The following is a 14,439-nucleotide window of genomic DNA, read 5'->3' as shown; positions in this document are numbered from 1 at the left end:
TCTGTTAACACACGCAGCCCCAGGCTGCTCAGAGGAGAGAGCGCGCCCTGCCCACGCCACCACGGGACCTGGTGTCCGGCCACAGCCACAGAGCCTCGGCCTCAGCCCAGCCTTTTGCCTCCCATGACCTTTGCCCCCTCACGCTGTGCTTCCAGCATGAGCACAGGGGAGAGAAGGGTCCCAAGGTGTGAGAAGGCCAAGCCTCTGCCTCGGGAAGGAAGACGGCTCCCACTGGTGTGAGGGCCGTGGCTGTGTCCCTGCCCCAGGAGCCCCCCGACGTCCACAGCACCTCACAGACCCAGTCCCAGACCCCGCTCACCTCTGGCCATGAGCCGGGGAGCAGCCCCTGCCCCAGAGCACTGTCCCCTCACATTTCGAGGACGTTCATGTTTGCAGCTCCACAATGAGGCCTTTGAGACGGACGGCGGTTAACCCCAGCCTCCACTGCTACCCCCCAGCCCGGGACTTGAAAGGGCATGAGAACTAGGCAGCCTTTTTCCTGCCAAGATGCAGCTGGAGGGCATCGGAAGTGGGGTGACCCTGCCACAGGACTCCCACTGTGGTTCCTCACTGGATGTGCCTGTCGGGGCTTCGTGGGAAGATGAGGCACAGCCGAGCTGCAAAAAGTCAACTTTTTGATGCGTTATGGTCATGGGGGAGATAAATTAGCCTCGGGATGATCTGTGATTAGATGAAATCCTACAGAGCTAATCATATCTCGATTTTGGTCTCTTAGTGCCCCTGGAAACACTGCATGCTGAGTGGCCGGAAGACACGTGGGGCTGGCCCATCCGCTCACCAGGGTCCCCGCCACAGGCAGAGGCACCGTTCCTGCAGAGCACTTTCCACCCAGGTGTTTCTGGACCAGCGACCCACGAGGAGAATGAAGACAGACGTCTTCCTGCGTTTATTCAGTGTCTGGCATCCAGGGCCTGCAACACACACACAGGCACACACACACACACACAAATGTGCACCCACACACAGGCACACACGCATACAAATGTACACACATACAAATGTACACACATACATACGCACACACACACAAATGTTTACCCACACACGCGTGCACAAATGTTTACCCACACACGTATGCACAATGTTTACCCACACACGTGCACACAAATGTGCACCCACACCACATGCGCACACACACAGGCACACACATACAAATGCGCACCCACCCACACACACACGCACACACGCATCTGCTCAATGTGTGCCCGAGGGCTGCGAGAGGTAAAACATCTCTGTGGCCCAGGGAGTGGCCTGTCCAGCTGCGGCCACAGACATGGAGGTGGAGGTCACCGCTGGACCAACAGTCCCACCGTGGTGGGCTCCAGTACAGCTCCCCAGGACAGCCGGACCCACGGCTGATCTCAGCCCTTGGTTCAGGGACCATTTCCTTTGAACTTGGGGCTGGGGGTGTGGGAGGTGGCAAGCAGGGTTTCTCGTGGGCTCACCGTGGTGCCTGCATTGAAGGCTCTGGGGGGTTCTGGCTCAGTGGAAAAGGGCCCAGCTGGTGAGCCACGCTGCCTGTGGGCACCCGGGGAGCCACGTGTGCCTCAGCCTCTCGCTGGGCTGAGCAGGGCCAAGGGAGGAAACAGGACAGCATTCCCCACAATCATGGCAGAGGCTACGCCCTCAAAACAGTCTTTCAGATCTCACGGTCTTTGGAAGTAGGCTCAGCTGCAAGTCATGACATAAACCCCAGCACCACTGCCAAAGTGTCAGTGATCCAGCCACCTCTCGGGACAGCAGGCCTGGGCTCAGCCTCTGCTGCACTGTCCCTGGAACACCGGCTCTTCTCTGACTCCCAACCGTAGGGCGGCTGCTGCAGCTCCAAACATCACATCCCCATTTGGGTGGATTCAAGGCATCTGGAATGGAAGAGGCAGGGGACCCAGCTCTCCTTGCTTGCCTGTCATTTTCAGAGAAAAGACCCTGAAGACTCTAGCAGACCCCCGCATCTCGATGGCTGAAGCTCACCACGGACCACCCTGGCTGTGAAGGGTGGGGACCTAGGGCAGACTGGGGTTATCTCCCAACCATCTTCCCTGGAGCTGAGTGCAGATCCCCCATGGAAAAAGGGGTGGGTGGGACACCAGGAGGACCAGCCTGTGCTCCCCACAGGCTCCTGCTGACCACAAACATCGTTCACTCACTGCAGAGAGGAACGAGGCCACAGCACCAACTCCCCGCCCCCATGATCTCTTCCGGCAGAGCGTGGGGCTATCACAGCTGGGACCTCAGGGCACCGCTCCTGGAAACGGCCAGCACAGGGCCAGGGCTGCACCCTCAGGCCCACGTCTGAGATGGGCACACGTGGCTCAGCCCTCGGGCCAACTCTTGTCATGGACACTGGGCCCTCGTCGTCCTGGGGAGGGTCCTGCACCCTAAGCTCCCGCCCAGGAAATGCTGAGCAGAGTAAGGAGACACCAGGAACTGCCAAAAGGATGAACTCACAGGCCTCGGCAAGCACCAGGTTAGACGATTACACAGTGATGGGCTTTCTGGGAGGTGGGTCCACAGACCAGTACCTAGCTGGGGCTGGAACATGTTTCCTGCCTCATTGGCCGCCCTAGAGCCTCGGGCAGCCCCTCGTGTCTGCTGCCTCCTAAGGGTAAAAGATTAGGGCGGTGAGGGGTGCCAGGGGACAGGACCCCTGCTGCAGCCCTAACACCTTGGTGTTCTCGATCCTTCCAGAACCATGCTGGCTTCTGATGCTGTCTGGCTGCAGCCTCCGCCCCTCCTGCAGCTGCAGCACCGTGGGGCCGTGGGATGCACGGGTTCTGTGCACCATCAGTCAACTGTGCCAGGACCTGCTCCAGCTAAGCCCTCCCCCAAGACTGGGGTCTTGGTTCGAGTGGCCCATTCACCCTCAGACCGACTGTCCCCTGATCTTTGCTACATGGGCCCTCAGAGCTTCCCTGGGCACTTCTCTGCAAAACATGCTTCTGGGGCTTCGCCTTCAATTCTGGGCACTGCCCTCAAGTTCTCTAATAAAATTATTTTGGCAGAGCCAGGCGCGGTGGCTCACAGCTGTAACCCCAGCACTATGGGGGGCCAAGGCGGGCGGATCACGAGGTCAAGAGATTGAGACCATCCTGGCCAACATGGTGGAACCCCGTCTCTACTAAAAATACAAACATTAGCCAGGCGTGGTGGCGGGTGCCTGTAGCCCCAGCTACTCGGGAGGCTGAGGCAGGAGAATGGTGTGAACCCAGGAGGCGGAGCTTGCAGTGAGCTGAGATTGCACCACTGCACTCCAGCCTGCGCGACAGAGTGAGACTCTTGTCTCAAAAAAAAAAAAAAAAAGAAAATTATTTTGTCAGATTCAACAGATAGTGGCATCCAGCCAAAGGACCCCAACATCTCTACCCCATTTGCTTGGAGGAACAAGACTGAAGGCCGGCTGCCACATAGGGGCCTCTCTGCTCCAGCCCTGCCCTGAGACCCTCTACCAACAAGGCAGGCAGCTCTGTTGACGAACTCCACAGCAAGTTGAAGGAGGATGTGCACCCAGGGCCTTGGCATTCAGCAGGGACCTGCACTGAAGACCCCGTGGGGCCCCTTCTCCACCCGTGCCCAGATCCTGGGAGCACAGGAAGCGTGGTCTGGGCCCCACCTCACCCACAAGCCACCGGGAGGAGAATGGACTGAGTGTGATTCGAATCCGAGGGCATGGGACGGCGCTCAGTGCCTGCGAAAGGAGAAGGTGCGGACGGCAGAGCGTGACCCATTTACATTTATAGGAGAAACAGTGGACCAGGGAGCGACACAGTCAGCTTCCCTACTTCAGGCAACTGGCCGACTCCGACCAGCACAGAAATCGGGAACATCATCATACAGCTTTTTGGTCACCTCTGCGGACGCTCAGTCCCACTCCCCCTCCCCCTCAGCGTCGTCCTCGTGCGGCGCCTCCAGGTCGTTGAGGTGGAAGTTGGCCATCATGTCGCGCACAGCCAGCATCAGCCTGTTCAGGCCCTGGTTGCGGTTCAGACCCCCAGCCACTCCTTCCTCGGGCCTCTCCCCCTGCAGCAAGGGGACATGTCTGAGCAGGGGGCTGTCTGTGCTGGGACTAGGGGCCCGGGGCCCAAGCAGGAGGCACTGTGGAGCCCGAGGTGGCCCTTGCCCCAGCACCGGGCCCTGAACACTCCCCAGGTCCCTGTGAGGACGAAGCTCTCAAAACCAAATGCCGTGTCTAGACCAAGCCAGGCACAGAGTGGGATCAAGCCGGGCTGACTCGCGGCCCTGCATCTGCTACCATCTGGGCAGGCCCCAATTTCCCCAGCAGAATGGGCACCCCACTGGTACAATGCAGCCTTGGTCCTTCCCTGCTCCCTGTGCCGCCTGGCACAGTCCTGGTTCAAGGAGGCTCCAGGCATTCGCACTGGAATGGATATGCCCGCACCCACTGGGGAGGCAGGGGCTGGGGCGAGCTCAACCTACCTCCATGGTATAGTTTGGCAACAGTGACCGGAAGAAGAGAGCAATGGTGTTTCCATGGCTGATGGGACTTAGCCTGAAAGAAAGTCAAGAAAAGTCAGAAATGACACTGAACTGAGATTTGTGGGACCCAACCCGGCTCACGGGGCTGCCTGCCAGCTGCCTCCCACGCAGGGACACGGAGGGGCCGCCAGGGAGCAGAGCAGCAGCAGCTGAGCACAGGCCCTGGATTCCCTGGGTGGACCGTGAGGCTTCCTCATCAGCTTAGGGTGGGGGTGTGGACAGCGGGAACAGGATGAGGGAGACCAACTCAGCTGAGGCAGGCGTGGGGTCCGGAGCGAGGCTCCCACAGCCATCCTCGGCCACTGCACAGGTGCCTTGCTTTTCAGAAAAGCTGCAGTTTCAACGTCTCCTTCAGCACACACTCCTTACGCAAAGGCAGAAGCTTCCAGGGCCTGCGTTAAGCGGAGACCCTCACGGTGCGAGGGGCTACCGCGGCCCGGCTCTACAGGACGCTGAGCGGCCAGGCCTAAGGAGCTCTAGGGAGGGCAAAAGCCTGGGCTCCACAGCGGAGGGAGGCAGCAAAGAACCGCGATTCCTCAATGCTGCAACACCCTGCCGGCAGGGATAATCACGACGACCACTGTGTGGGTGACGGGGCCTGGGTAAGGCAAGTACTTTCAAGCCCAGAAGGAAAGGTAAAAAGCCTTTCAATGACCCAGATTCTGAAAGCCAGAAACACCGGCAGCCTGGCAGTTGGCCCTCTTGCGCCGCAGCCCTGCTTTCCCAGTCTGGCCATGGGGCTTTTGTTCTCTCAATGTGCCGTGTGCTCTGCTCCTGGCACAGGGCCTTGGCACATCGTGACTCTGCTGGGGAACACGAGGACCCTCTCCCCCGAGCCTGGTGAGGGCACATTCATCCTCTCCGTCTCAGCACAGCCACCATCCTTCCTCTGCGTCTCAGCACAGCCACCATCCTTCCTCCAAACACCTTACTGGAGGCTTTTTTTTTTTTTTTTGAGATGGAGTCACTCTGTCACCCAGGCTGGAGGGCAGTGGCATGATCTCAGCTCACGGCAACCTCCTCCTTCCGGGTTCAAGGGATTCTCCTGCCTCAGCCTCCTGAGTAGCTGGGATTACAGGCACAACCCACCACGCCCAATTTTTTTTTTTTTTTTGAGACGGAGTCTTCCTCTGTCGCCAGGATGGAGTGCAGTGGCATGATCTCCACTCACTGCAACCTGTGCCTCCCGGGTTCAAACAATTTTCCTGCCTCAGCCTCCCAAGTAGCTGGGACTACAGGTGTGCGGCACCACACCCAGCTAATTTTGTTGTATTTTAGTAGAGACGGGTTTTCAGCACGTTGGCCAGGCTGGTCTCAATCTCTTGACCTTGTGATTTGCCCACCTTGGCCTCTCAAACTGCTGGAATTACAGGCGTGAGTCACTGCACCCAGCCGTCTAAGTTTTGTATTTTTAGTTGAGACGGGGTTTTGTCATGTTGGCCAGGCTGGTGCAGTTTTGATTTTATGTTTATTTCTAGATTCTAAAATTAATATGTTTTCCCCACTTCACTGCACACCTGCTTCCACTGTGTCACTCGCACCTGCCACAGAGGCCGACACGCAAGCGCTCATACGTTCGGTGGAGATGGGAAAGAACGTGGCCTGCAAACGCAGAGCTGTGATCCCCAAATAACACTGTTCCTCTCCTCCTCTCCCTTCCTATGAGGGGAAAGACCCACTTAACCCTGAGCCCCATCTCTCAGCATCTGGGTCTGAAAGAGGCAGCCAGTCCCTGTGAGCCCCAAAGCCCTGACCTCAGAGCTGCAGGAGAGAGCTGGGAGCTGCGAGGTGGGAGCTGGGAGCTGGGAGCTGCGAGGTGGGAGCTGGGAGGTGGAAACTGGGAGGAGGGAGGCGGAAGATGGGAGCTGGTAGGCGAGAGGCGGGAGCTGGGAGCTGGGAGGCGGGAGCTGGGAGGCGGGAGGCGGGAGCTGGAAGGTGGGAGCTGGGAGGTGGGAACTGCGAGGAAGGAGGTGGGAACTGGAAGGTGGGAGGAGAGAGTTGGGAGGTGGGAGGAGGGAGGTGGGAGGTGGGAGCAGGGAGGTGGAAACTGGGAGGGAGGTGGGGGGTGGGAGGAGGGAGGTGGGAGGAGGGAGCTGGGAGGTGGGAACTGGGAGGAGGGAGGCGGGAGCTGGAAGGTGGGAGGCGGGAGGTGCCAGGTGGGAGATGAAAGGAGGGAGATGAAAGGAGGGAGGTGGGAGCTGGGAGGTGGGAGGAGGGAGCTGGGAGCTGGGAGGTGGGAACTAGGATGAGGGAGGCGGGAGCTGGGAGGTGGGAGCTGGGAGGTGGGAACTGGGAGGAGGGAGGCAGAAGCTGGGAGGTGGCAGCTGGGAGCTGAGAGATGGGAGGTGGGAACTGGGAGGAGGGAGGTGGGAGGAGGGAGGCGGGAGCTGGGAGGTGGGAGGAGGGAGGTGGGAGCCGGGAGCCGGGAGCTGCTAGGTGGGAGCTGGGAGCTGGAAGGTGGGAGCTGGGAGGTGGGAACTGGGAGGAGGGAGGAGGGAGGTGGGAGCTGGGAGGTGGGAACTGGGAGGAGGGAGGCGGGAGCTGGGAGATGGGAGGTGGGAGGTGGGAACTGCGAGGAAAGAGGTGGGAACTGGCAGGTGGGAACTGCGAGGAAGGAGGTGGGAACTGGAAGGTGGGAGGTGGGAGCTGGGAGGTGGAAACTGGAAGGAGGGAGGTGGGAGCTGGGAGCTGGAAGATGGGAGCTGGGAGGTGGGAACTGCGAGGAAAGAGGTGGGAACTAGAAGGTGGGAGGAGGAAGCTGGGAGGTGGGAACTGGGAGGTGGGAACTGGGAGGTGGGAACTGGGAGGAGGGAACTGGGAGGAGGGAGCTGGGAGGTGGGAGCTGGGAGGTGGGAGCTGAGAGGAGGGAGGCAGAAGCTGGGAGGTGGCAGCTGGGAGCTGAGAGATGGGAGGTGGGAACTGGGAGGTGGGAGGAGGGAGGTGGGAGCTGGGAGGTGGGAACTGGGAGGAGGGAGGAGGGAGGTGGGAGCTGGGAGGTGGGAGGTGGGAGCTGGGAGGTGGGAACTGGGAGGAGGGAGGCGGGAGCTGGGAGATGGGAGGTGGGAGGTGGGAACTGCGAGGAAAGAGGTGGGAACTGGCAGGTGGGAACTGCGAGGAAAGAGGTGGGAACTGGCAGGTGGGAACTGCGAGGAAGGAGGTGGGAACTGGAAGGTGGGAGGTGGGAGCTGGGAGGTGGAAACTGGAAGGAGGGAGGTGGGAGCTGGGAGCTGGAAGATGGGAGGTGGGAGGTGGGAACTGCGAGGAAAGAGGTGGGAATTAGAAGGTGGGAGGAGGAAGCTGGGAGGTGGGAACTGGGAGAAGGGAGGAGGGAGCTGGGAGGTGGGAACTGGGAGGAGGGAGCTGGGAGCTGGGAGGTGGGAACTGAGAGGAGGGAGGCGGGGTTGGAAGATGGGAATTTGGAGGAGGGAGGCGGGAGCTGGAAGGTGGGAGCTGGGAGGAGGGAGGCAGGAGGTGGCAGGGGAGGTGAGAGGAGGGAGGCGGGAGCTGGGAGCTGGGAACTGGGAGGAGGGAGGAGACAGGGGCTGTAAGGTGGGAGGCGGGAGCTGGGAGGTAGGAGGAGGGAACTGGGAGGTGGGAACTGGGAGGAGGGAGCTGGGAGCTGGGAGGTGGGAACTGGGAGGAGGGAGGTGGGAGCTGGGAGGTGGGAGGCGGGAGCTGGGAGGTAGGAACTGGGAGCTGGGAGGTGGGAACTGGAAGGAGGGAGGAGGGAGGTTGGAGCTGGGAGGTGGGAACTGGAAGGAGGGAGGAGGGAGGTTGGAGCTGGGAGGTGGGAACTGGGAGGTGGGAGCCAGGAGCTGGGAGGAGGGAGGTGGGAGGTGGGAACTGGGAGGTGGGAGCCGGGAGCTGGGAGGAGGGAGGAGGGAGGTGGGAGCTGGGAGGTGGGAACTGGGAGCTGGGAGGTGGGAACTGGAAGGAGGGAGGAGGGAGGTTGGAGCTGGGAGGTGGGAACTGGGAGGTGGGAGCTGGGAGGAGGGAGGAGGGAGGTGGGAGGAGGGAGGTGGGAGCTGGGAGGTGGGAACTGGGAGGTGGGAGCCGGGAAGTAGGAGGAGGGAGGAGGGAGGTGGGAGCTGGGAGGTGGGAACTGGAAGGAGGGAGGTACCTCTCTGGCCTGACGTAGGAGTAGATTGTGTCCGAAGGAGGCAGAGGATCAAACCCCATCACAGACTGCGTGGTCACGTCCTTCAGAAAGGGACATAAAACGAAGATGCTACGGATGCTGCCAGGGGGCGTCTGCCTCTCCCAGCAGAGTCCTTCAGTTGACTCCAGCGTGGACTGGATGCATCTGCTGAGAGATAGCCACAGAGTCTGACAGAAACGGCTGTGCTTTTTGTACCAACGAGCTTTGGGTGAGGGTGGGACGGTCCTTCTGCCACCAGGACACTCACGGGAGTCGAGGTGAACCTGCACGGCGTCTGCCCTGCACACCAGAGTGTGTGGTGGGGAAGGAAGGGGGTCACGTGCCGCTCAAGCCTGCCAACTTCTTCACCACGTGACAGAAGCTCCCACTTCAGCGAATGCAGGCTACAGGGACCCTGAGCTGCCCTCCGGTTGCACAGTGCCATGTGCTGCCACTCTACTGAGGAGAGTCAGAAGCTCACAGCCCCAGACAAAGCCAGCCATGCCGGTCATAAGGGCCCGCAGAGCAGCTGAAGTTAAACCAGGAGGCACTAAGCTGTTCCCAGTGGACAGTCCACGGTCCTGTGACCCTCTGACTTGCTGGTTTTCTCACTCGTTCTATCTTATCCCTTAACAACAGTATAAACTCCTCAGGTTTTGAGACAGAAACGGCACCTCCAGCACAGGAGGCATCAGAGCAGGACTACACCCCACGACTACAGAGAATCCCCCAGCAGCCGCACCACACGCTCACAAGACCACGGATGGAGCAGCTCACCACGGTGATGACTCAGCTTGTGCTCTGAGCCCCAAAGGATTTCTCTCTCAAAACAACAAGCATCCGAACCTGGGCTGCCAGGAAAGGAGGAGCCCTCTGCACTAGACCCTGCCCCTGCCGTGGCGAGCTGCCAGGAAAGGAGGAGCCCTCTGCACTAGACCCTGCCCCTGCCGTGGCGGGCTGCCAGGAAACGAGGAGCCCTCTGCACTAGACCCTGCCCCTGCCGTGGCGGGGCTGGGCTGCTGCGGGAGCCCGCACCACGCACGCCTGCATGTGGGCCTCCCGGAGCAGAAGGGACGTGCATGTGACCGGCTCACACACAGCTCCCATTTCAGCCTTTCTCCCTTACCGGGGGCAGGGCAGCGACGGCTTCCTTGATCTCAGAGAGGATCACATGGCGGTGGATATTCCTGGGTGCACGCTGGTAGAGCACCTTCCGCCTAGGGCCGGGGAGAAACAAGGCACAGCAGATAAAGTACAGCAAATGAAATGCTAACCGCCATGGCGCCGCGGCCCCCACCCCCACCCAGCACGAGGCATCTCACTGCATCTCTGGTGGCTGCGAAAACTGTACACTTTACTCTAGAGCAGAGGCAGCATGGCTGGTCCCTGGCCTGCGGCTGGGGAGCCTCTGGGGACCAATCCCAGCCACATGGCCACTGACTCAGCCTCTTCATCCAAAGAACAAGAACGATGGGAGCCGTGGCCAGTGGCTTCTTGTGGGAAGTCACTGAGTTCATCTCCATGAAGGGACACCTGGGTGTGTCACCATCGTCACTGCTACGGCTACAGGCACAGGCACTGGTCCCTGCTGGAAATCGCTCTGGGAGAGCAGTACAGGGAACAAAATGCTCCTGTCCATGAGAAATGTCCAGTCCAGTGCGGACAGCAGACACGCGGACGGGCCCATGACTGCCAGCGGCTGGGGGCACCAGCACCTCTTGGGCGCCCCCGGGCACACCTCATGTCCGCGGCACACAGACTTCACTGTGGAGATGCAAATGGGCACCACTCCCAGGCGGTCCTCACTGAGCCTGGCCACACCGCTGCGCAGAGCCACGGTGCTGATGCACAGAACTAGCACAGGGCCGAGGGCGCAGACAAACGAGACAAGAACAGCAAGGGGCTGCCTGTCAGATGCAGCATATTAGGGCATGAGCCTCCAAAGTGTTCACACACAGGACAGGACTCTTTCTCGTCTCTGCCAGATTTCTTTACTCCCAAGATGCGGGTGTGAGAGACTCATCATCATTTCACAGCTCATGTGGAAACACTGCAAGGCCAGAAGCCACCACTCCAGCCCGAGGCACCCGGGAACAGCAGCTCGGTACCCTGCGCTGATGACCACAGCTGCCTCCCAGGAAGCCTCTGGGACACGCCAGGGGCTGTGCGCTGTCTTGTAGGCTCCACACAGGCCCCACAGCAACGGAGGCCAAGCTGCTCACAGCCCTTCTCGCCTCCCGAATGCGAGGCCCCCGTGTCTGGGATGAGGGTCCCTGAGGAGGGGGTGTGGCAGGGCTTGTGTCAACCCCCAGCTCACCGGTTCTCACAGGCTTCCACGGCTGGGTCCCCGGCGTCCACTGCTTGCAGAACCTCGTGGACGTTCTCCTCCAGCCAGCTCATGGTGGCAGGCTCTTTCCAGAGAAAGTGTGACCTCCCAAGGTACAGGTTCACCAGCTGGCTCAGGGCAGGGGGCTGGCTGGGGGAGAGCAAGGGCTGTGAGCAGAACCCCTCTTCAGGCCACGGCCTGCCTCGAGGCTAGCAGAGCCCCACGCATGGGCAGATGGGGGGTCCAGGGAGTGCCCTGTGGCCTGGAGTTAAAGGAGGCCCCTGGGCTGCTGGCCTGAGGGCGTGGGGCTGGGGCACACAGGTATGTGCCGTGAGCCTGTTGGGCAGGTTATGTTCTTTAGGAAGCAGGACTGACGTCACAAAAATGTGAAAATGCACCCAGGGCGGGTCCATCTGCGTGCACACAGGGCGAGCCCTGGAGGGCCAGGGGATGACCCCTCGGCGTGCACTTTCTCCTGTGTTTGCTCCCTCTTTGTTTATTCTGTTTTTTGAGACGGGGTCTCACCATCACCCAGGCTGGAGTGCAGGAGCACAAACAGAGCTCACTGTACCTTTGACCTCCCAGGCACAAGCCGGCCTCCCAAAAAGCTGAGATTACAGGCATGTGCCGCCACGCCTGGCACCCTCTTTATATGACCCTCGGTTTTAAGCTGGAGGCTGCTCAGCTGTCCCACCTGGGCTTTTCCACACAGATGAGGGCTCCAGAGCCCTCCCATGTCAAATGACAGTCCCCGAGGCCGCCACCACAGCCCCTCCTGCTGCTGGAAGCAGGTCCCTCAGGGCCTCTCAGGATGAGTGAAAATGGCTCCCAGGCTCCGAACCCACAGGCACCCACAGATGGGCACCGCCAGCCACTCTTTACCTTATTTCAGCACTGGGTCCAAAGAAGCGGTGACTGGAAACGCTGGCGTCGGGCCGCACACTGCAAGACTCGAGCAGGGGCAGGAGGACTGCAGGGGAAGCGGAGGCTCTGTGGGGGCCCTCAGCACACACCCCAGCCACTCCTAGCCCCCGAGGCGGTAAGGGACACAGCGAGGTCCTTGTCACAGACACAGCTGTTCTAAGGTGGAGAGTCTGCAGGGCCAGCGGCTTGCTTCCAGGTGGTATTCTGAGCTGCTGCTGCTGGCGTGCCCAGGGTCTGAGGCTGGGGGTCTCCTTCACACCAGCCCCAAGGAGGCTGCCAGGGCCCCATCTGCATCCAAGGGAAGACTCACCTACCACCCTCCACACACATGGGGTTGGGGTTTTTTTTGTTTTTTTGAGACAGGGTCTCACTCTGTTGCTCAGGCTGGAGTGCACTGGCGCAATCTCGGCTCACTGCAACCTCCACCTCCCAGGCTCAAGCGATTCTCCTGCCTCAGCCTCCCGAGTAGCTGGGATTACAGGCGCACACTACCACGCCCCGGTTAATTTCTGTATGTTTAATAGAGACAGGGTTTCACCATGTTGGCCAGGCTGGTCTTGAACTCTTGACCTCAGGTGATCCACCTGCCTCAGCCTCTGAAAGTGCTGGGATTACAGGCGTCCGCCACCACACCCGGCTAATTTTTATGTTTTTGGTAGAGAAAGGGTTTCACCGTGTTGACCAGGCTGGTCTCGAACTCCTGTGCTCAAGCGATCCTCCTGCCTCGGCCTCCCAAAGTGCTGGGATTACAGGCGTGAGCCACCGTGCCCGGCCGGTTGGATGTTTTAATCACAAAGACTGGACCCCATGGCAGGCTGGTGGGAGCAGAGGCCACCTGTGCCCAGTGGAAGAGCCAGCACTGCAGGTTGAGGGCAGAGGCCACCATGTGGGGGAACGGGCCCCGAGGGCAGAGCCTGCAGTGATCTCCAGTGCTCTGGGGTAAGTGGCAGCAGCTTCTTGGCAGCCCGCCTGCCTTCGAGGGAGGTGCTGACGCTACAGCCTGTGAGACAGCAGCACAGCTCTGCCACAAAGGACAGGGCCTCCCAGCCCCGTTCCCAGACACGGCTGCACTGGTGGAGCATATGGCCAGCTGCATGCGGCCCCAGAGGAGGACAAAGGTGCTTCTTAGACACAGGGGACGAAGCTTTTGGGGTCAGCGAGCAGACTGAGGCCTGGCCAGGCCCCTCTGGGGGGCACGTTTCTGCCTGTGCTAGAAGCAGCCCAACCCCACGCCATGGGCCTCCTCAGGGCCCAGACAGAGCCCTAGAAACCCACAGAACCGAGAAAGGGATGCTGCTTCCAGGACATCCTAATAGGCGATGAGTGGTCACGTAATGTGTGTATACTAGCTGCGTGCAAATAACCCTCACCCCTCACAGCCCCTCGGAAGAGGCCCGTCTTAAGGAGGGATTTCACCCTCACCCCTCACAGCCCCTCGGAGGAGGCCCGTCTATTTTTTTTTTTTTCTTTTTTTTTGAGACGGAGTCTCGCTATGTTGCCCAGGCTGGAGTGCAGTGGCGCGATCTCGGCTCACTGCAAGCTCTGCCTCCTGGGTTCACGCCATTCTCCTGCCTCAGCCTCCCAAGTAGCTGGGACTACAGGCGCCCGCCAACACGCCTGGCTAATTTTTTGTATTTTTAGTAGAGACGTGGTTTCACCATGTTAGTCAGGATGGTCTCGATCTCCTGACCTCGTGATCCGCCCACCTCGGCCTCCCAAAGTGCTAGGATTACAGGCGTGAGCCACTGCGCCCGGCCGGAGGCCTGTCTTAAGGAGGGATTTCACCCTCACCCCTCACAGCCCCTCGGAGGAGGCCCGTCTTAAGGAGGGATTTCACACATGATGTCAGGCAGGGTCAGCCCCGAGGTCTGACCAGGTGGCAGCCTCACTGTGCCCGCCACATGTGCGTGGATCGAAGCTACCCAGATGCAGTCAGGGGTCAGGGCTGTGCAGGCTGAGTCCGTCTGGGCGGCACAGGCCTCCATTCTGCATCCCAGCATGGTGCAGAGCACGACCCTCTCGGCCACACCTCGGCGCTGCCGAGACCTTCCCCTGCTTTGCTCTCCTCCCCAGCACTGGTACAATCCAATGCCCCGCACCTCCCAGCCAGTTCTGTCTCTGCACTCTAGAACACAGGCCCCACGGGGGTCGGGATGCCTGCCACCTCCTCGTGCCTGGCGTGGCACGCAGCGGGTTCCGAGATGAGCCGACCCTCTTTCAGGTTTGGTAGGGCAGGTTTGCAGGCCCTACCAGAGAATGCATGTTTCTGTAAGTGTGGGGAAGGACTGGGACCTGGCCTCCACCACCAGGAAGAGCAGCACCCACGGCTGACAGGACACACCCCTACCCCAGGCGAGATGCAGCGCTCACCTCCAGGGAACATGGTGAGCGCCTGCTGTATCAGGAGAGAGGCCTTCTGCCTGGCAGAGCTCCGCTCACACTCAGGGAGATCTGTCTGCTGGCTCAGCAGGAAATACGCCAGTGGAACGGAGAAGGCAAAATTCGGGAGCTGGGACAGGTTCCGATGAGCCTACGA

At 60.5% G+C, this 14,439-nt stretch overlaps 1 protein-coding gene across 10 annotated transcripts in view; it reads right to left on the bottom strand.

Moving 5' to 3' along the window:
• Positions 1–3,733: 3,733 nt before the first annotated feature.
• Positions 3,734–14,439, bottom strand: part of TCF25 (transcription factor 25) — a 39,149-nt gene continuing 28,443 nt past the window's right edge. For 4 of the 10 annotated variants that reach the window (XM_024349537.3, XM_024349536.3, XM_024349540.3 and 1 more), the window contains 7 exons: positions 14,274–14,433; positions 11,862–11,949; positions 10,971–11,129; positions 9,780–9,870; positions 8,636–8,715; positions 4,456–4,528; positions 3,734–4,038 (listed from right to left, as the gene is read on the bottom strand). In XM_024349537.3, coding sequence (XP_024205305.2) covers positions 3,880–4,038; positions 4,456–4,528; positions 8,636–8,715; positions 9,780–9,870; positions 10,971–11,129; positions 11,862–11,949; positions 14,274–14,433 — 810 coding nt within the window. In that variant the 3' untranslated portion in view covers positions 3,734–3,879. Of the gene's footprint in view, positions 4,039–4,455; positions 4,529–8,635; positions 8,954–9,779; positions 9,871–10,970; positions 11,130–11,861; positions 11,950–14,273; positions 14,434–14,439 lie in introns of all 10 variants that reach the window. The other 6 variants (XR_010152502.1, XR_010152505.1, XR_010152503.1 and 3 more) reach the window with 3 other exon arrangements.

The sequence above is a fragment of the Pan troglodytes genome, chromosome 18 (genome assembly GCF_028858775.2).
Source record: "Pan troglodytes isolate AG18354 chromosome 18, NHGRI_mPanTro3-v2.0_pri, whole genome shotgun sequence".
NCBI lineage: Eukaryota > Metazoa > Chordata > Mammalia > Primates > Hominidae > Pan > Pan troglodytes.
Note: the sequence above shows the minus strand (reverse complement) of the source record. Positions and strands in the feature narration are given on the sequence as shown.